Source organism: Cynoglossus semilaevis, chromosome 1, assembly GCF_000523025.1.
Source record: "Cynoglossus semilaevis isolate Cse_v1.0 chromosome 1, Cse_v1.0, whole genome shotgun sequence".
NCBI lineage: Eukaryota > Metazoa > Chordata > Actinopteri > Pleuronectiformes > Cynoglossidae > Cynoglossus > Cynoglossus semilaevis.
In genome coordinates, this window is record NC_024307.1 from 15,998,010 (window position 1) to 16,018,655 (window position 20,646).

Below are 20,646 nucleotides of genomic sequence, written 5' to 3' on the forward strand. Positions count from 1 at the left end.
AGGATGTACTAGCTACCATACGTTACCTAGGAAATATCCAAAAGCCGATAAATTCGAGGGTGATTATCTCACAGTAAGGCAAAAGCACTAACCTCTCCTCCACAATGTCACCTTAAAGTATTGTATTGTAAAAAACATAAGGAAAAATCTCTTTTTTTTATTTTCCAAATCATTCTTAAACCTAATGTGGAAAAAGTAACAAGAAAAGGAAAAGTCTGTGTTAAAATCAGCCAAAATAAAAAACATATATAGAACATATTCGTTTCTACAGTGAAAAACTCTAACGACAAATGTCAGACAGTGATAACTGGTTTGTGGTTTGCTACATTTTCTGCTTATTCAGCAGGTGAAAAACTTGGACACTAGAGTAAACAGACACAAAAATTCCCTTTGCATAAAATTGAGTTAAAAAACATTCCACAAAAGGTCACATTTTTTCTGATGTAGGCCTCATACAAACTTACTTTACTACTCATTTCCATCATACTGAATTTTGAAATGCAAGAACTAAAAGTCCAGTGAATTTTCTAACAGTTCTCTGGAATACAAAACACTTGTTCTAGCAGTTAATATCAGTAGGAACATTAAAACAACTGTTAAAGACCAGATCTTCAACAATAAAATTAACCAGTTATCCCTTAGCATTTAACCACAGGAACTGACCTATTGAATAAGGAGAATGACAGGGCTGACTACTGGATTCTCAAACCTCAGCTCAACTCCTTTCATAATCTGAGAGGTTTTCACTGCAAACCACTGATTTGGTTCAGTTCTCGTGTTTTATTCTTCTGATGCCTCTTACGCATCTTTATGATCCACTTTATGCTGAGTTTGGCAAAATCAGCTGCCTTGAAGAAAGCCATGAAGACGCCACAGAGGATGGCCACAGAGTTCCAGGGATTCGCTGTTACAATCTGTCCAGAAAAGAGTGTGTCAAACAAATATACTGATTAAAATGCCTACGTACTGTATATTCAAAAGTACTGTATGTAGTAGAATGATTTAAGGGACATTCTATTATAATAATTTAACTCAGGCTAATAATGTTAGCTATAGTGTAAAGACTCGTCATTATTTTTGTTTTAACAACAAGTACAAGTATTTGAGCTGTTTGTGGATAATAAACTTTTTTTGGCCAACATTCAGCAGACTTCGGCTAATCTTTTGAAGCATATTTACATAGACTCAGTAATAACTTACCACTGTTTGACCAATTAACTCTGTGACTGAAATTTGTATCCATTTACTCGCTAACTTCTAATTATTTTACTGCTAATACTTCTTCTTTCATCTACCTCGGTGTATCATTACATTTATTCTAGGAATAATCTGTTTTTTAAATGGTTACTTTTAGATGTTTTGGGAAAACTTCGATTTTATGTGTTTAATTCTGAACGTTATCTGCTAATGTTTAGCTGGTTTTACACTACATTTAGCAAACGTAGTTCTTTATTTGTCCAATGTGTTGCGTTTATGGTTTATTGATGGAGCCATAAAACTAAACCACTGGTTTGAACTCACCAGTCTGATCTCTTGCATGAACGGATCTCTCCATTCAAAAACAGCAAAGAAGAGCTCATCGCTTTGCTCCGACGCAGGTCTTTTGTCGTTGAACTTCACCAGAGTAGACTAGAAGGTCCAACACAGATACACAAGTCGATACTCTTAAAATTAATTTCAATACTGCATACAAGCAGTAGCTGGTACGTGTGATGATGTAAATACCTCTTGTCGAAACTCAACAGCTTCGGCACTTTTCCCCGAAGTCCTCACCAGGGACATCTTGACCCAGGTTCTGAATCCTCCAGAGAAGGTCCATTTGGAGTAGTTCCTCTCACACTCTCTCATGAAGTTTGACTGATTTTCGCTGCAGAGTCAAAAACACACAGTGTGTGCGTTATCTATTTTCTGTATACTACAGACATTTCTTTCTTCTATCGGAGTGGGTGGCAGTTACCTCTCAATCAAGTCACTAAACTTAGCGAAAAGCATGTAGGTGATGCCGCTGAAGTCCTCTTGTGTTGTGTTGCGACTGAACTGCATGAAGATCAGCTCTTTGTTTCTGACATCAGCAGGACCACGGACCACCAAAGCTTGGGTCTGTGAAACAAAAACAACAACAGATCAATCAACAGTGGATGTGCGGAACCAAGAACCTTGAGAAAAGTTTGAAAAAAAAAACTCAGTGGCAGGTGGTTGTGGCGACTAACCTCTGTTTGATTAGTGAACGGTCCATAGTAAGTCACTTGCTGGATCATACAGTCTCCTTCCTGAGGCTTGCCTGGATCTACTAAAGGTGGGATGTCATGGTGGAAGTGGTGTCGGCAGTTCAGCAGCTGAGCTCCACCCAGATACAGAGCAATGCCTGTAACAATTATAACTGTGAGAGGAAGTGGACGAACACAGAGGAACAATCAAGGTCCTGTGTGTGTCTTCTTCATACCAACCTGCAGGAGAAAACAGGTCCACTTCTTTGTAGGTGACAGACATGACGGGGTGGTTGACTTTGTCCAAAAAGTCAGAGATGGTCTGGTAGACCAGGAACCCTGCCACTGCCGTCAGGACGAGGTAGATGAAGATGAGAACCACTGTGAAGAAGTTCTTCAGGCAGGTTTTACTGAACCTCAGTGAAGGACTGCTCTCCCTCACATAATCCTCTGCAGCAGGAGAAAATTATTGTTTACACCACGGCTCACATGCATGAATGAGAGTTAATTTGGTGTCTTAATTAGTCATTGTGAATATATATTTTGTCACATATACCTAGGGGTCTTCCCGGTTTTTACCTTGTGAGATGCTGCCGTTCGGCACCTCCTGCTCCTCGTCTCCTTCGTTGTCAGAAAGGTCTGCCGTCTGAGCATTGTCCTCTTGGTCCTCGTCCTCGTCATCATTAAACTGAGAGGACAAGGACATATATTTGTTTTGTTTTTTTAATTGTATGGAAACACAGTACTGTATTAGCCCTCACAACCAGCTGAGCTAAATCATGTTTTGTTTATTATAATATAACAATATATAAAGCATTATAACAACAAAGCTAAAGGGGTTTATATGGAGCAGAATTCTCATTTAAAGAACAGGGAGATCTCCATCAGGTTAATAATTTACAGATATATCAGGGTCTTTTGAGGTAAAACAAACAAATCGGGTGTGCCTCATGACTTACGGACACCAGCAGTAGCATTTTATCTCGTAGGTGAAGGAGACACCGTTAGTATCTTTTGATACAACTGCACCCAAAACAACAGACCTCCCACATCAGTCCCACCTTAGTCGACCCCAACACATTTTGAAGTTTGTAACGAGACAAGTTAAGACCAGTGGTCAGTGTATAAGAACAGCTGCGATCAGCTTATTTCACAGGGAGCCAGTGCTGACACTGCAGTCACATGATGGTCAGTCAGTCTGCAGCAGTGTCTTCACATGGAGCTCAATGAAACAAGCGCTGGCTCACAAACACATACACAAACACACACAGTACAGTGCTGTGCAGACACTCTTACCGAGGCCACAGCTCCACAGCCGTTCATTTGTAATAACCAATACTTACCCTGAACAGGCACTACACTGTTATAAACCTCACTAAAGAATCGTTTTTATTTCAAGTTAAAACTTTAATCAGAAAAGTAAGCTTCAGGTTTTGGACACACCGGAGACCAGTGCTGTGAAAAGTTAGTTATACATACGTCATAAAGGTCCTAAAAGGGCAACATAATTCTGAACTCTTCTTACCTCTCGGTAAGACTGTGACTTTTCCTTCTTCACCATTCCTCTCAGCGCTTCTCAAACTGACAACAAGTTTTTAACAACCAGAAGAAAAAACGTGGCTTCTTGTTTTAGACAGCAGCAGATACATGTTTATAACAGTCTAACAGTCTCTCTCAGTCTAACTCGTGTCCTATGGTATGGAGTCAGTAATGTATCTGTCGGCAGCAGCGATAAAGCCCATCCCGCGACCATCAGACACCAACAGTCACCTCCTTTTGTCGGTCTATCTTCGTTTCCTCCTTCGTTTCCTTCCTCCCTTCTAGGCTGGATAGGCTAGTAGATCTACTGTTGCCTTCACGCACTTCCACGAAGACTCCAAATTTAATATCCCGCAGCTTATACTTAGATAAATACAAATAGGTGTATTTTCTTTTACCAAGCCAGACACCACAGGTTTCTCTAGTTTTTTTTTTAAATTTTATTTTATAGATTTGACAACAATTTCTTCTTACCCATATCATTATATTTTCACGCTAACTTGCTTATGGCTCCAGTAATTGAAACGAGGACATTTTTGATAGTCGTTACCAATTATACATTGGCTGTTGAATCATGTTGAATAAATGTATTTTAAAGTCGTTACCAATTATACATTGGCTGTTATTTAGTTCAGTAAGCAAACAGAAGCATGTTGAATAAATGTATTTTTTTAAATGTTGTTTTTTCACAGTTTTGTCAAATATTAAGCGTGTTTTAACATTAATTTGTAGGTATTTTATTTTTTATATAGTTTTTGGTTCCACCTTAAGTAATCATTAGGACATTTTTTTCAGTGTTCTTGTCAATTTATAGCTATACATTGGTTGACATTAAGCTAGTCATGATTTTCGTTTCTATTTACCTGCCTAACCTTTAAGTTCAAAGCGTGTAAGGCTGTTGTGAAATAGGTATATAGCATGTATTATATAGTAATCCCATGTTTTATTGAAAAAAATATTAAACTGATTCTGAACCTTTTTGTTTGTTAATAATGCAGTATAGGATGCGTCGAGAAACGGAAAACAGCTGTTGCGTTGCCGAGTGCAGCAGTGAAAGTGACAATTCCCACAGACCTGAAAGCACCGTTATAGTAACAGAGGAAGAGGAGGAAAGAGTTTCCGCGTTTGAATTTACACAAAAACACAAGTCTTTCTCATCATGTCAACGTTGGGTAAATGCTTCCTCGTTGCTCTCATCTATGCAACGTTAGCAGAAGATTTTAAACTAAAACACCAACCAGCCTCTAAACCTGTGCGTTTGTTCACCGAGGAGGAGCTGACGAGATACGACGGCAGTCAGGTCAACGAGCGTCACTTTCACCGGTCACCGTCAGATGATTTAAAAAAAAGAAGTCTGTTTTAAAACAAACAAAGATAAAATCACAACACCTTATGTACATACAGGTTTTACAGGAATTTTTATTAGCTGCGTTTTTTATTCAATTTTTTTTCTCTACAATTACTTTAGGAGTTATTTACAAATATATATACACTATTAATATATTATATGGATAACGCATTTATACAAAACATTTTGTTGCATCACACCAAACGTCAAATAAAATGCTATTATGAACCTGAAAACCCCTCTGATACACCTTGTTGTTTAGACCCAGTGTGTGTAAATGAATATTACTGTGATATTGACGTTTGTTTCTGTGTTCATTCCTTGTTTTAGGAGGATGAGCCCATTTATATGGCTGTGAAAGGAGTGGTATTTGATGTGACTACAGGGAAAGGTAAATACAAGGATATGTATTCAAGCATGCTGTTTTAGTAATCATTTTGTCAGTTACAGTATTTACAGGACTTTGCACTCACTGTTTTTACCCATAATAACGTTGCTGTCAATTGAAAATGTTGAAAGCTGAAAAAAAACCCATTTGCACTCTTCACTAATCTGTAGCAGTAGTTTGTTTTTGGACAACAAGGTACGGCAAAGCCAATTAATTTCATATTTGATTTTTTTTCTGCCACAGTGGGAACGTTAAGCTGAGTTTTGAATTTATTTCTTTTTGTTATTACTTCCCTTTGAGTATCACATTTTTGTTACCATGACAGCAAGTTTTGAAACAGTAGCTGTGAGTGTGTCAACACGGAACGGGGCTCGACAACAGCTCTATTTACAGAGCAGGAGTGCTTCTATTATCTCACCCATCTTAGAAGCATCTCCTTAAATTCTTTTCAACTCTGACAAAAGCCAGTTTTAGCCGAAGACAAGCTGTGTTTGCAACTACTCCCAGTAAAGCAGGCATGCAGAATACAGTGTCTGTGTCTTGTGTCTGTTTTTGCAGCCTTTGATTTGACATCCATTTCCAATGATAACTGCTTGTGTTTCTCTGCAGAATTCTATGGTAAAGATGCTCCGTACAACGCTCTGGTTGGTAAAGACTCCACTCGAGCTGTGGCTAAAATGTCTCTGGATCCTGAGGACCTGACATCAGATACAGTGAGTGGACACTGATTTCATTACATCCGTTCAGTGTGTCTGTTGTTGTGTCTGAAAACTGTGGGTGGAGAAAACTGACACCTGACACCTGAGAGTAAGAGGAGCAGAGGTGCAGTGTGTATAAACACACTGTTCTCTCTAAAGAGGAGGAAACCATTGTGTTTTTTTTGTTTTCATTTGTATTTTGTGAATTAGTAATTCTTTATATAGTGTTTATATAGAAAACAAATATTAAAATGATTTCTGTAATACTGACAAAAGGCACGTTTTAGCTCAGGACCCCTGCTGGTGATTATACTGTACAACAATCGTCAGAAGGTTGTATTTAAGCTTAAGTGAAATTCTGTCATTAAAATCTTCTTCTTATTTTATATTATTATTATTGTATAATTATTTTTTTATTATCATAATGAGAATATTTCATTCAAGAGCGATAAATCTGTTGTTGTTTTCCCACCTCTGCCTCTACAGACAGGTCTGACTGATGAACAGCTGGAGTCTCTGGACAGTATATTTGAAGACACGTATAAAACCAAGTATCCTATAGTGGGCTACACAGCCTCACGTATCCTGAGCGCTGATGGAAGTCCCAATAAAGACTTCAAACCAGAGGATCAGCCTCACTTTCAGATCAGAGATGAGTTTTAATCTGAGCTCCTGTTGTTGCTTTTGTCCTGTTGTTTTTTTGTTCACAGTTTATTCGTCTTTTTCATGTTTCCTGTTTATGTAGAAGTAGAAACAAAACCTTGTGCAATGGCAAAATGGACAAAATACACGTTAAAGGTACTTCAATTTAGTTTTTTTTTAACAAAGTTCAATTATAGTACATGCTGTACATGTATACTGTATATGTAAAATAATTTTATTTCCTAGGACGGGCGGGGTTTGTGAACAGAGCTGGTTATTTGATCTGGTTTCCACCGCAGTGAGAATGTTCCGTTAAAAGACTGAAAACAAATAATGACCAAAATGTAGACAGTCTCACAGTCCTTAATAGAAGACGGACAATATTTACGTTTCCCTGCAAATATTTTAGCTTTCATTTATGAGGCTTTTTCAAAACTTTGGATAAAAATATTTAAATCCATAAATTCATTTAAATATACTTTGTAACAGTTGACTTTAATAAGAATTTATGTTTTATTAAATGATCAGATCTGCTGGTTTTATATCATTTAATGAAACAATAACAAATTATGCTTTTTATTTTGAAGCGCTACCGTGTGGTCAACAATAAAACTGCAAGTTTTTTTTTTCCAAAAATATACATTATGGCTTCAACAAGAAGAAGTGTGTTTGTTACATGACATTAATGACATGTTAATGATTGTTTTTACACTGGTCAATGTTGTGGTTTTCGTATCAACTGTTCTGGCCTTCAGAGACCGCGTTGTCTATAATTAGGATCTATTAAAACACAATCATGATGTGTTAAAGAGTGTTTACGATCTGAACTTTCCTGCTTGTTTTCAACCTTGTTTTTTCATTTGAGCCTGTGTATCCCAAACCTCTGTGATCTCTTTATGATCTATCTATCCCCTCTTCTCCAACATAAAACCGCCTGTGTAGCCCTAACGTGCAGCGTTCAAAGGTCACGGCAGGTGCTGAGATAGGAGATTGTCTCTGGGTGGAGCGTCCTGCCCGGGCCGCTGCAGTCGCCTACACGCAGGAGGCTATGCAGTCACCTTTCTGTGATATTGCTGAGTAGAAACCTCCCACGTTACACCGAGGGAGTTCAAAGGACACAAGCCCTGCCCTTGAGTTTGCCTGCAGGAGTGTAGCGGCCTTCTTTATCAGCTGGAAGTCCTGCTGGTTGTCGACCACTGCAGCCTCCGACAGCCTCGGACACACCGTCTTCTGCTGGAACTCCTCCACCCACACAGCCAAGATGCCCAAAACGGTAAGAAGTCCAGACACATTCAGTGACACCATGATGAGAGGCTGTAATATCTCTGAGATTCAAAGGGAGGCAGTGGCTTCACAAAACAACACACAAAGACAAAATCTACGCTTTCTTTATTTTGTGCTCATTCCGTTGGTTTTTATTTTCTATTGTTTATCTTATATTCTTCCTCTTGTGAGCTGGTTCTGGGAGCCACATATCCGTCTTGGTATTTACTCATTAACCCGAGGTAGAGTTTGACCCAGGCCTCCACACATTCCTGAGAGAAGAAGTGCTGTTTCATAGCTACAGCCGGACTCTGTGGTCACGGCCTTCTCAGAGAAATCCAGTTGTTTAACTTCGATCACACTTGAACAAATGGTAAAAATGAAGTGTTGTTTACATAATGACCAACTGCCGCTCCTCCTGTGAGCGTGTCATGTAGTGGAATACTCAAAAACTGCTTAAATACATTCGCTGAAGCTACCTATTTGCTAAAAGGACTAAAAAAATTGTTAAAATATAAACAACACGTTAGCTAAAATAGCCAAAAATGCTAAAATGTCAATGACAAAGTAAGTCTCAGCAAGAACAGAGCAAAAAGAAGCCTAGAAATAGCTAAAATCCCAATAGCCAAAATAAAGGTATAATATGTAAAAGCTAGTTAAGATGCTGGCTAAACGATAGATAAGATTTATGTTAGCTTAAATTGATACAATAGCCAAAGCATAGCTCATATTTGTAGTTCAGGTCATAAGTTGACCAAACACTGAACACTAGCTAGCTACTTTGCTATTCTTTCAAGCTAGTTGGAAAAAAATGTAAAAATAAAGATAGGTGTAAAATAAGCCCTGAAACATCTATTAGCTGAAAGCAACACAGCTACATACAAGCTAGGACGATAGCTAAGGGCTAGAAATAGCTGACTATTTTCTTTTATTTATTCATATTAACTTGTACATTTCCTTGTTAAAATCCCTTGAGTTTCCTCGGTGAGAGCTACGTCTATAGACGTAACCGTTAAACTGTTGGTAAAGTAATAAGAAAAGCCACCGGGAGGAACGACCTCATGGGAGAAGGTTTGGCTTTGGAGTTCATTAAACTTAAACTTTAACATAATTAGATCAAATTAGATCATCTGAAAATTGGTTTTTAAAAAAAGTAACATACAAACAAATAAATGTGATACATTTGTAAGTAGTCAGTTAAACCTCTGCAGCAGGGGAACAGGAGGGGGAGGTCGAGGGAGAAGGAGAAGGAGGTGAAGAAAGAGGAGGATCAATAAATGTTAGGCTTCAGTTTTTGTTACCCAAGTTTCGTCAAGTTTATCTTTATGACAGCCGGGGTGTGCTACAGAGCAGTACTATAAAAACGATTGTGTAACTGCTACGACTGCACATCACACCAGGGTCACAGGGGAACACCGTGTGGAGAACGAGACGTCGTCTGGTGTAGGAAGAGAAGTGGAGGGATGTATGGACGTCTGGTGACTCTGTCTCCTGATGGGAGAGGTTGAGTGCAGGAGAGAGTGGTGTGAAGTCTGAATGTGACTCATACAAAAGAAAAATGTAATCAGCATAGGAGCAACCTTCACCGAGGACAGTCCAAAGTCTAATGAGATAGAGAGCAATTATGGCTTATGAACATTCCACTCCACAGCTTCACACTGACAAATAACTGAATTATTCCATTCAACTCTTCAACAATCCTGAATTATTCCATTCAACTCTTCAACATGTTTTTTTAATACAGAAAAAAAAGATTTAATATGTTTATTAAATGACAGGTGCAGCCAATTTTGATATGTTCTGTTAATAGAATGAGCTTTGATCAATGACTCATTTATGGGTGGGCCGTTCATTTGATGTTACGACGTAAAGATATGTAACAATTCACCACACCTTAAAAATAATAGTATGTCTAAACACACCACCAAGAATTGTTTGAAGAAAACTCTCTCTCTAAAATGAAACAAAAGTACCAAAAACATCCTTCAAACATTATTTTTGTTCTCATGTTGGGAACAATAACACATAGAAAACCCTTTGCAGAAACGCCATACAATGAACTGACGTGTAAAAAGAATTCAAGACAAAATGTTTCTCAAGATGTATAATTTCTTCAAACTTTTGTATAATGTTTTGGTCCAAATAAATCAGGTGGCCCATCCAAAAAATCCTGGTGTGATGCCTGTCACGATCTGTATCAATAGAAATGCTTTGGTGAAGCCAGACTCTGTGGTCACATGACTGAAGGACCTGTGTTTCTGTTGCAGGTCAATGTTCGCGTCACCACCATGGACGCGGAGCTGGAGTTCTCCTTCCACCCAGCCACCACAGGGAAGCAGCTCTTTGACCAGGTCTTTACACACACACACACACACACACACACACACACACACACAGTAAATGTTTATACATACCGTCCTATGTTGCTAGGCAATAATATATGACTCAGTTGTATATGACTTTACTGTTACTATTTCCCATCATAATGTAGACGTCACTTACTGATAATGCACTGAAGATGCCTACATATATTTACCTGTTCCACAGAATACTGCACATATACATATATATATATGTATATATATATATGTATATGTGCAGTATTCTGTGGAACAGGTAAATATATGTAAATATAAATATATATATCCTGTTGACTACAGTGTTCCAGATAGGGCTGTTAATGTTGCCCCACCCACATCATCATGTTCACAGCTATTGCCCCTGAACTTTATTTTAAACCCTGTGACTCCTACAGTCGGCTAATCCTGGAGAACAAAGGAAATACATTTACAGATCAGTGCAGTTTCTCTGCTCTGGAACAATTAAAGAAAATATTTAAATTAAAATGAATTTGTCCACCAGTGTCAACATTTAGACAATGTTCACAGATGCTGAGCGTACTTTATGGCAAAGGAGAAAAAAATCTCATTTTTTATGCCTTTAATATGTCTTCTCTGTTTCCTTTTTCTCTCTCTGCGTTGAAGGTTGCCAGAACCATCGGTCTCCGTGAGACTTGGTACTTTGGGCTGCAGTTTGTGGACACCAAGGGTCTCATCACGTGGCTCAACTATGAAAAGAAGGTGGGTTCAGTCCTTCTTCAAGAAAGTTCATTAAAAAAATAAAAATGGAACCTGTTTCTTTGTTTACGCTGTGTATGTGTCACCAACCCTTCACACCCTCTGTTGCTATATGGTAGGATCCATAAAGTCTAATCTAATCTAATGGGATTATAATTCAGTCCAATCTGATGATATATTATTTCATCTCTCAGTAATATTTACAAAAGAAATCCACGTGAATAGTTAATAAATAAATATAGACCAGCACCAGTTTTTTTTAGCCTGAAAAAACATCATATTCTAGAATATTCCAAGAACAAAAAAGAAGGAGTCATTTGTGTCTCCTATCACAACTGACTCCTGCGTTATCTGCCCTCTGCCCTGTGGCGAGGTGCTGTTGCTCGTCCCTCCTCTTATCACCTCCTAATGTTTCCACTCTCCTGGGTTCAGGTCATGGGCCAGGATGTGAAGAAGGAGGTTCCTCTGCAGTTCAAACTCAGGGCCAAGTTCTACCCTGAGGAGGTGATGGAGGAGCTGATCCAGGACATCACCAGGAGGCTCTTCTTCCTGCAGGTGAAGGAGGACATCCTAACCGATGAAGTCTACTGTCCTCCAGAGTCTGCCGTCCTGCTGGCCTCCTACGCTGTCCAGGCCAAGTATGGAGATTACAACAAAACCAACCACAACAAGGGTTACCTGATCAATGACAGCCTGCTGCCACGGAGGTGAGACGGAACGCTTTTGTTGTAGAGAACAGGGAATAAACGTAACCCTGTGTCGCTTCATAGATTCACAGATTATTCAACATATTCGACACTGAAAAATAAACAGGAGTAAAGTGTAAAAAAACCCAATGTGACACATTATTGAGTGGTTTAGAATGAGCGAAAGATGCAAGTAATAGATATTAAAAATAAAAAAAAGTACCTTACTACTAAAAGTAGTAATGTAGTACATCATGAAGGTACAGTATATACTCTTTATCTGTTTCTATATCTGAAAATGGAACAGAAATGCTTCGAGGCAGCGCTAGTGTCTGCGTTCATGTAAATGTGTGTTTTCTTAGTATTCATTAATTTTGTAAAACCATTAAATCATTTGAAAAATGTTGCTACATTGGTGCATCATTTATCATTCATTTATTTGTCAAATGGTATTTGGTGACCTGGAAAATAAATGACCATATAAAGACCATGGACTATGGACTTTTCAACCTGCATTTATACCGTCTTATTGTCTGGAGCAGCAGTTCACCCAGACCTGGAATGAGTCCCATATTAACACAAACATACTATTATATTAACATAATAATAGCACATGTTAATAATATTAACACATGTGCTGTTGCTAGTTTCACCTGAGCAGAGGCTAACAGCCCAGTGTCTGATTGAGCTGTTGACAGTTTCCTGTGGTGTGGGTTGCTGATGTCATGTCTTTCTCCTCAGAGTACTGGAACAACACAGTCTGTCCAAGGACCAATGGGAGGACAGAATCCAAGGCTGGCACGAGGAACATCGCTCCATGCTTAAGTGAGTCACAGCTGATCAACACTTTGATCTGTTCATTTTATCCTGCTGTCTGTCTTATCGTTCTGACATAAAAATCAGGATCATCCAATGAATGAGCGTTCTGTTATTATCACGTATTTGAGGCAAAGATATAATTAATTAAATAAATGTAAGAAGGAGTCCATAGATTACAAAAGAAAAGTACTTTTGTCAGTGAGGTAAACGTAGAAAAAAAGAGCAGGTTAGGGAGATAAAGGTTCAAGATGTTCAAGGTGGCAATACTAGTGGAGCGGTTTACAGAGACAGAATCAGAACCAGCTGAAAACATACAATAAAATTAGCCAGGTTTTGTCTAAACACAACAGATAAACTAAGGCCTTAACAAAACGTGAGTGGTCAAAAAGTACATCAAGGCGGTGCAGAACATGTACAAGGAAACGAGCCACTCTGAGGTCTGTGTGTTTGTTGAACAGGGAGGAGGCCATGCTTGAGTATCTGAAGATCGCCCAGGACCTGGAGATGTACGGGGTCAACTACTTTGAGATCAAGAACAAAAAGAACACCGACCTGTGGCTTGGAGTGGACGCTCTGGGACTCAACATCTATGAGACAGATGACAAGTGAGTGGTTGAGTTCATCTTTGTCCACTCAGTGACCGGATGACCCCGAGATGTGACTGGAGGTCAACACTCCAACAGTCAAACCCCTACTACTGTCAGCAACTATTACAGTTCCAGTTTGTATACTGTTTGATTCTTTTCTTCTAGGCTGAATCCAAAGATTGGCTTCCCTTGGAGTGAAATCAGAAACATTTCCTTCAGTGATAAGAAATTTGTCATCAAGCCCATAGACAAGAAAGCTCCAGTGAGTATTTCAGAGGAATCTGATTCATTCAAATAAAAAGCACAATATGTGTGTGTTTGTGTGGAATTTATGTGAAACTGATCTCTGATTCGGTTTTTATTATGATGCACCTTTGCAGGAAAAAAGTAAAAGATGAACAAAAAAACGTTTCTGTTAAATCCAAACTCTTTTACCTTTTTGCCCTTTTGAAGGATTTTATTTTCTACGCTCCACGTCTGCGAGTCAACAAACGCATCCTGCAGCTGTGCATGGGCAACCACGATCTGTACATGCGCCGCCGCAAACCCGACAGCATTGAGGTGCAGCAGATGAAGGCTCAGGCCAAAGACGAAAGGCTGCAGAAGAAGATGGAGAGGTGGGGCAAAGGTCACAGGGGTCACATAGGTTGAGATTAAAACTAAATAAAATACGTATTTGTATTTATAAAAGTAATACATTTTACAACGAAACAACCAAACGGTGGGCGTCTTCCTCAGGGATCGGCTGGAGAGTGAGAGGTTAAAGAGGGAGGCCATCGAGAGAGAGAAGGAGCAGATGGAGAGAGAGAAGGTGGAGCTGATGGCCCGGCTGTATGAGTACGAGGAGACCACCAAGAGAACAGAGAGAGGTGAGACCAACTAAAACAGCTTCTCTTCACAGAGCTCAGATTTGTTTGTTGGGTCAGAGATTATTATTAAGTGCGTGTAATGTGACTTTACTGCCCTCTGCTGTTTAGTCTGTGATAGTTTGGCCAAACAATCCTGTATTTACTGTATCACCGGAGCTGATTATGTTAAGTACACATTGGTCACATCAGTCACACACACAAATATTATTCAAATATTATTATAGTTTAAACACTTTTATTCCTTTTACTTTAACTTTATTCATCCCTAAAAAGTAATTTTATTAAAACTCCTTTTACTTTAACTTTATTCATCCCTGTGGGGAAAAGTCATTTTATTAAAAAGAATACTTAATAAAAATGAACTATAGAATAGAAGATGAACCGAGCAGGAAATAGAGGTCAAATAAATATTTTATTAAATCACTGGATGTACTGTGTACAGAGAGTCTTTTATGATACATTTGGGTTAATAGTGTTTTGTTTTGTTACAAGAAGTTTTTGCTCTTGAAATGCCATCAATCGATTACATAATTGGGACAAGAGACGGAAACAAATCCAACAGTCAAAAAGTCCAGGAGTGACAGTCAATGTATAAATCCATCAGTTCTCACTGTTACTGTATAAGACTGAACACAATATCCTTCAGTTTGACTGACTTTCTTGGTGCAGAGCTCAAGGAGCAGCTGGACCGGGCCATAAAGCTGGAGGACGAGAGGAGGAAGGTGGAGCAGGAGGCAGCCCGGCTGGAGGCTGAGAGGATGGAGGCCATCATCGCCAAAGAGGAGCTGGCCAGGCAGGCTGAGAACCAGATCAAGAGCCAGGAGCAGCTGGTGAGTGTCCTTAAATCCTCCACATGAGAACAACAACAACAAAAAAAAAACAGTCATAACAAACAAACAAAGCTTCCACATCCAGGACAAACACACTTTAAGTGACTGTAATTCCTGCCTTTCCATGATTATGGAGGGCGCTGCCTGAGAAAAGGAACTGGAAGACGTTCTCACTGTGAGACTTCAGCTGTAACAAATCTCACGTTTTGAATCATTTTGTTAGAGAAAGGTAAAATGATAACAAATGTTGAAGTGACCAAAAAAAGGAAGAAAAACATTTTTTTTCACTGAGTTAACTGGGAGGAAAAACACAAGTACACCAATCAGAACTTGGCTCTAACTTCTGTCAATAATAATGTTGTGTTGACTGCTGTATTTCCTGGGAGAAGAGTTCTTTGATTTAATTACTTATTATTAGTGGTGTTTTCTTGTGTTTTCACCAGGCCCTTTGATTTGATGCCATAACATATACAAATATGTACATTAGTAAAAACAAACACATCTTTTAATTACATAGTATGTTAACGCATGTTATTGAAGCTACACACAGCAGTAAACAACAAAGTATACAGTTGAAAAGAGGGTGCAGTCTTATAGTAGTGCTGAGCAGCAGAGTGCGTACATGGACTAGCATTGAGATGCAAGTAAAAACTAAACCAAAGTAGAAGTTCCTCTGGGAGCTTCCAGTTACACATACTGAAAATAATACATTCACATTCATTTCATTTTCAAAATCTGTTGACAAATCACCATCTTTCTCCTGTCCTCAGGCTGCAGAGTTGGCAGAATACAGTGCCCAGATCGCTCAGCTGGAGGAGGACAAGAGAGTCAAAGAGACGGAGGCTGAGATTTGGCACAGCAAGGTGAGATGTTGACAGAAGAAGCCACGAACTCAAGAGTTTCTGCTAAAAGAAATATTTTTGAAGTCTAAAAAGATTTATTTTTGGCTTCGTAAAAATTAAGAAATAACGTGCGGTACTTTCCCTTTGGTGGTTTGGTTGTGATCTGTAAGTCAAAAGTGGTGCACAAATAATTATTTCAGAAACAGTTACATTTTTTTACTTTACATCCACAATCTACAAAGTAGAGAAAAACAGCAATACCACCAGGGGGCGTTTAGTATTAGATGTAAATTCAAACTCTCTTCTTCAATACCACCAGGGGGCGTTTAGTATTAGCTGTAAATTCAAACTCTCTTCTTCTTCTTCTTCTCTTCTCTTCATCAACACTCACTGTCCTGGTCAAACACCAGGCAGTAGAAGTGGAGGAGAGTCTCCTGAAGACCAAGGAGGAGCTGCACCTGGTGAGGACCAACACCTCCTCCACTCCTAATGCTCACGCCTCCTCCAGCTCCTCCTCAGACAGCGAGAGCGACCACGAGCACAGCGAGGATAACAGCACCTACAGCGCAGAGCTGCAGACACAGGGCATCAACGATCATCGCAATGAGGAGTACAGACTCACGGAGGCTGAGAAGAACGAACGGCTGCAAAAACAGCTCATGGTAATTTTAAAGGAACAACCATTGCAGGCGTTTAGCCTACAGTAACAACAACAACAACAACAACAACAACAACATGTTTTAGTATAGCTGGTTCAAAACACACAGCAGTGGAAATGGCAACATTTCATAGGAAGAACAAAGGGATTTTTGATGATAAACTCCCAACAGTATACGTACAGATCAACTCAGGTCAATCAGGTGAGTTCCCCCGATAAACTCCCAACAGTATACGACAGCCAGAGAACAGCTGATCACCTGTGTCTGCCTAAACCACAACATAAGTGTTCTCCAAGAGGAATGGTTTAGGTTTAAGTCTAAAGTCAGACGAGACCATCCAAACTGCCATCACATTTTTCACACATCATAGTAGCAGCTCATGACCTCAGGGGGGCGCCACACCACACTATGGGTATCCGCGTACTAGAGGACATGACCACGGTACTGAAAGGCAACAACCAGATCTGCAGTTAGACCAGCAGTTTGAGGCCAAATGACTTTATTTATTAGAATTTTTTATGTAGAATATTATGTTATATAATAATTATATATATGAAACATTTTTGCTTTGAATGTCTACAGTCTGTATAGATACAGATGTAGCAAACTGGGAATCTAACCCCAACCCACCACTGTTACTCCTGTACTGAGTAATTGCTTGAAAACTCCTGTTTCCTCCTCAGGCCTTGAGGTCAGATTTGGCCAAGTCCCACGATGAAAACAAGGCGACCAAGAACGACCTGATCCACAGCGAGAACAAGCGAGCCAGACGTGACAAGTACAAGACCCTGCGTCAGATCCGTCAGGGCAACACCAAGCAGAGGATCGATGAGTTTGAAGCGTTGTAGAATTCTTCGCAGCCTCGGAGATCTCGCTCACTTTACCTCATTCATCCACATTTCTCCACTGTTTTAATTTAAAATGTGATAAAATGTTTTTTCCAGCTGTACGACGCTGAACCCCAGCTGATGAAAGCATGAGGCTAATGGAAAATACTGTATAGAAATCAGACGGAAACAATTGTATAAAGCTTGAAGTATTGCGTACTGCCCTAGTGCTTCTAACAGCTGATCAAATGTAATTTTATTTACTAGATATCCAGCTTTAGAACTACTGCTAATAATTATTTCTGCAAAAAAATTTCTTTGGATTAATGTTTAAAAAATAATGGACGGAGTTAAACACTGACATGTCAGATGCCCTAAAAACAAATTCTTCTTTAACCACTTTTAACATTTAATAATTTAACATGTTATAAGTTCACCTGCTGTGTCATTTACTCCAGTTTTGATATGTGTCCAAATATCAATAAAATATATTCTTACAGTTGGAATAGTAAGTGGTGTCACATCCTGTTCATTTCATTTCGTCTTATAAAATTAAATATTTTATAAGACATAATAAAATGAGTCTCTGGCTCATTCAGCTAAATCTACACAAGGACCGTGACGCAAATATAATAACGTTTATGTTAGCGTTGTGAACAGTCACACGAATAAACGCAAACCCTCTAAAAGTACAATTACTGAGCGTTTTAAGTTACAATAATCTATACATTTTATGAAACAGTGATAAAACTGTTGTCCAACAGCAGACTAACAAAATCAAACTGACAATAATCAAATGTCAGCAATTTAGCCAAATTGCTAAAGGTGAGACCTAAAATTATAACAATGACAATAAGGCAGCCAAGGGAAAGCTTAGCCTTAGCAAGCTTAGCTTAGCGATAAGAATTAGCTCAGGGAAAATTAAACAGGTCTAAGTTATAGAAATTTTGAACTATTTTCTAATTTGGAACTAAAACATAAGTTGAGCTACTAGCTAAAAAGGTAGCTCCAAACCAGCTACGAATGTGTGTTTTTTTTAGGTTAGCCAAAAGATAAATACACACTGGGATGAATTGTGCTGGAAATGATACAACCTGCCTTTTCTAAAAGCCAAAAAAAAAAAAGGAAAACATAAGTTGAGATGCTGTACCTTTAGCAAATTGCTAAAGGCTTGATCTTTAGCAACATGCTAAAGGTGAAATATAAAAAACAGGTAAAAAAGTTAGATGTTAGAAACTTAGAGCTAATTATTGAGTAAAGTGTACATTAAAAAGATGTTAGAAACTTAGAGCTAATTATTTAGTAAAGTGTACATTAAAAAATTTAACCAAAATATAAGCCCAAAAATATCTATATACAAAGTTTTAAGTTTAGCTAAAAAAATGGTTCAATATTTTGATGAATTGTTCTGAAAATTATACACACTTTCCTTCCTAAGGTGAAAAATCTGCAGAGACCCAGGTGGACAATGATTGTCCTGATTGGGCCCTGATCCAGACTTTGGACACAGCTGGTCTGTGATCAGGTGTTAATGCAGCAAACAGGGAGGAGGACCAGGAGGAGAAGGAGGAGGAGGAGAAGACGGTGGCAGTTCATCAGCATGAAGTCACGACTGGGTTTCTCCATGTTGGTTTTTGTGACACGGATGTAGCTGTCAGATGTTTGCTGACTGTGGGGATGGATGTCAGCAGGTTGCTAGACAACTTGTGAACCCGGTGGTGTTTGTGTGTTTGAAGAGCCACAGGGTAAATATTTCATCTGGCAGTGAACACACCAATCGCACGGTGAGTTGTGTTTGTTAAAGTTACCTGCTGTTATCTACCTGAGTCGCTCGGAGGCTGAACCAAGAAGGTCAGGAGCAAACCATCTGTTTGTCTTCACCCCAGGGAACAACGAGGAGACGGAACAAATGACGGTACGTTTGCACCATAAAATGATCATTTCTACTGTGTTGGACTCCCGTGAGACAGTAAAACCAAATTCTTTGGATCAAGTCACAGGAGATGGCTTTTTCCTGTCACATGACAAAAGGAATGGTCAGCCTACATAGTCTCAGAGCTCTCTCTCTCTCTCTCTCTCTTTATATATATATATAGACGTGTTCTCAACCGTCCTATTTGTTCCTGTTGTTCCAACACCTCCCTGAATCCACAATCAATCCTTCAGTCAATACAATTAATTCTTTAACTAGGAACACTGCTCTGACACACTTTCCTTACTTTAATAATTTGTGTCAGAGTTTTGTGATTTTGTAACAATTAAAAAGTGAATGCTGTTTACGTAACATCATCCAAATCAGGACGTCCCAATAAAGAGATGGTGATTGACCAGTGGATCGTCACAGGAGCAATTACAATAAAATAGATATAATTCTGTGTCTCCTCTGTCACTGGCTTTGAAGTAAGCTAACAATTAGCACCTTTTCTTGCTAATGTTTTTTTTTTTTTTTTTTTTGCAGTGATATTTTTTTTGCCAAATTTTTACATTTAAGAAAACCATAATTTTTTACAGCCAAACCTGTGCCACGGTCCCAGGTTGATCAGCCATGTTGACGTCAGATGAACTGAAGATTGAACTTTTTTTGTGTCCAAATGTATCTCATTCCTGTGTTGTTGAAACAGTTCACCAAAGGTTTTCCTGTTGACCACTGATGACAGCAGTAACTGATGACAGCAGTAACTGATGACAGCAGCTCCTGTGCCATGTTCACTGTTGATAGTGACACACTTTAAGCCTGTAAACAATGTTGCTTTCAGTTCAATCTGTAGCTACAGAAAAGTTAATAGTTGTTTATCTCTGTGTAACGATCAGTGCTGTTAACGTCTCTGTTCAATACCAAAGGCTGATCTCTTTGTTTTTAACCTCAAAGGTCGACTCTGACTAAATCATATAAGGAGGTCTGGTCTGTCTGAAACCTCTTTATTTCCACCCTGACTTTAATCCTTTGTAGTTCCTTGACTCCTTTCCTATTTATGAGTATCAAAAATAAATTATTGCATGTGGGCAAAGAAAAAAAGAAAAAGAACTTGTTGTTGACCGCCACTGTGTGTAGGACGACTGCTCCTCTGTAGTATTTACTCCGGGCTCCTGACAATCTGTGGGATTACCCTCTTCATGTGCATGTTCATATGTGTGTGTGTTCTTTTTTTTCTTTTCCCAGTCTAAATATACTCCGGTGACAAACAGTCCAAATACAGTAGCAACCCAACTGTGATGAGGGGGTGGTGCTGAGGAGAGAGCAGAGCTCCAGCTCCAAAGTCCTGCTCTCAGATCTGGACTCAGTCACTCAGTCAGTCAGGAGGAGGTGGAGGAGGAGGAGGAGGAGGAGAAGAACAGGAGGAGGAGGAGGAGGAGGAGGCAGGCTG

At 39.1% G+C, this 20,646-nt stretch overlaps 3 protein-coding genes and 1 long non-coding RNA gene across 4 annotated transcripts; 3 read left to right on the top strand and 1 right to left on the bottom strand.

Moving 5' to 3' along the window:
- Positions 1-137: 137 nt before the first annotated feature.
- Positions 138-4,038, bottom strand: pacc1 (proton activated chloride channel 1). Its single transcript, XM_025055961.1, has 8 exons — positions 3,733-4,038; positions 2,787-2,895; positions 2,448-2,657; positions 2,211-2,365; positions 1,958-2,100; positions 1,726-1,867; positions 1,522-1,629; positions 138-914 (listed from the first exon to the last, which is right to left on the bottom strand). Exons 1-8 carry the CDS (start codon positions 3,766-3,768, stop codon positions 744-746), a joined length of 1,074 nt encoding a protein of 357 aa, XP_024911729.1. The 5' UTR covers positions 3,769-4,038; the 3' UTR covers positions 138-743.
- A 525-nt stretch (positions 4,039-4,563) lies between these two features.
- nenf (neudesin neurotrophic factor) lies at positions 4,564-7,687 on the top strand. Its single transcript, XM_008313881.3, has 4 exons — positions 4,564-5,046; positions 5,425-5,485; positions 6,092-6,195; positions 6,667-7,687. The coding sequence occupies exons 1-4, from the start codon at positions 4,906-4,908 to the stop codon at positions 6,841-6,843; spliced, it is 483 nt and encodes a 160-aa protein (XP_008312103.1). The 5' UTR covers positions 4,564-4,905; the 3' UTR covers positions 6,844-7,687.
- Positions 7,688-7,854: 167 nt separating this feature from the next.
- ezra (ezrin a) lies at positions 7,855-17,788 on the top strand. The gene is made up of 13 exons (XM_008313860.3): positions 7,855-8,095; positions 10,353-10,436; positions 11,070-11,165; positions 11,595-11,869; positions 12,590-12,673; positions 13,126-13,272; positions 13,420-13,516; positions 13,708-13,871; positions 13,993-14,123; positions 14,793-14,953; positions 15,724-15,816; positions 16,206-16,457; positions 17,138-17,788. The coding sequence occupies exons 1-13, from the start codon at positions 8,084-8,086 to the stop codon at positions 17,300-17,302; spliced, it is 1,761 nt and encodes a 586-aa protein (XP_008312082.1). The 5' UTR covers positions 7,855-8,083; the 3' UTR covers positions 17,303-17,788.
- A 799-nt stretch (positions 17,789-18,587) lies between these two features.
- LOC112487132 (uncharacterized) lies at positions 18,588-20,622 on the top strand. The gene is made up of 3 exons (XR_003049932.1): positions 18,588-19,065; positions 19,168-19,196; positions 20,442-20,622. It is a non-coding gene; the product is annotated as an uncharacterized LOC112487132 (long non-coding RNA).
- Positions 20,623-20,646: the final 24 nt, after the last annotated feature.

Excerpts from the sequence above, each read along its gene's own strand:
- pacc1 (XM_025055961.1), bottom strand. The coding sequence starts at position 3,768 with ATGGTGAAGAAGGAAAAGTCACAGTCTTACCGAGAG. Across the intron at positions 2,896-3,732 it reads AGTCACAGTCTTACCGAGAG|TTTAATGATGACGAGGACGA; the intron begins GTAAGAAGAGTT and ends TTGTCCTCTCAG. Across the intron at positions 1,868-1,957 it reads TTTAGTGACTTGATTGAGAG|CGAAAATCAGTCAAACTTCA; the intron begins GTAACTGCCACC and ends TTGACTCTGCAG.
- nenf (XM_008313881.3), top strand. The coding sequence starts at position 4,906 with ATGTCAACGTTGGGTAAATGCTTCCTCGTTGCTCTCATCTATGCAACG. Across the intron at positions 5,047-5,424 it reads CGAGATACGACGGCAGTCAG|GAGGATGAGCCCATTTATAT; the intron begins GTCAACGAGCGT and ends TCCTTGTTTTAG. Across the intron at positions 6,196-6,666 it reads AGGACCTGACATCAGATACA|ACAGGTCTGACTGATGAACA; the intron begins GTGAGTGGACAC and ends CTGCCTCTACAG.
- ezra (XM_008313860.3), top strand. Across the intron at positions 13,273-13,419 it reads ATCTATGAGACAGATGACAA|GCTGAATCCAAAGATTGGCT; the intron begins GTGAGTGGTTGA and ends CTTTTCTTCTAG. Across the intron at positions 14,954-15,723 it reads TCAAGAGCCAGGAGCAGCTG|GCTGCAGAGTTGGCAGAATA; the intron begins GTGAGTGTCCTT and ends TCCTGTCCTCAG.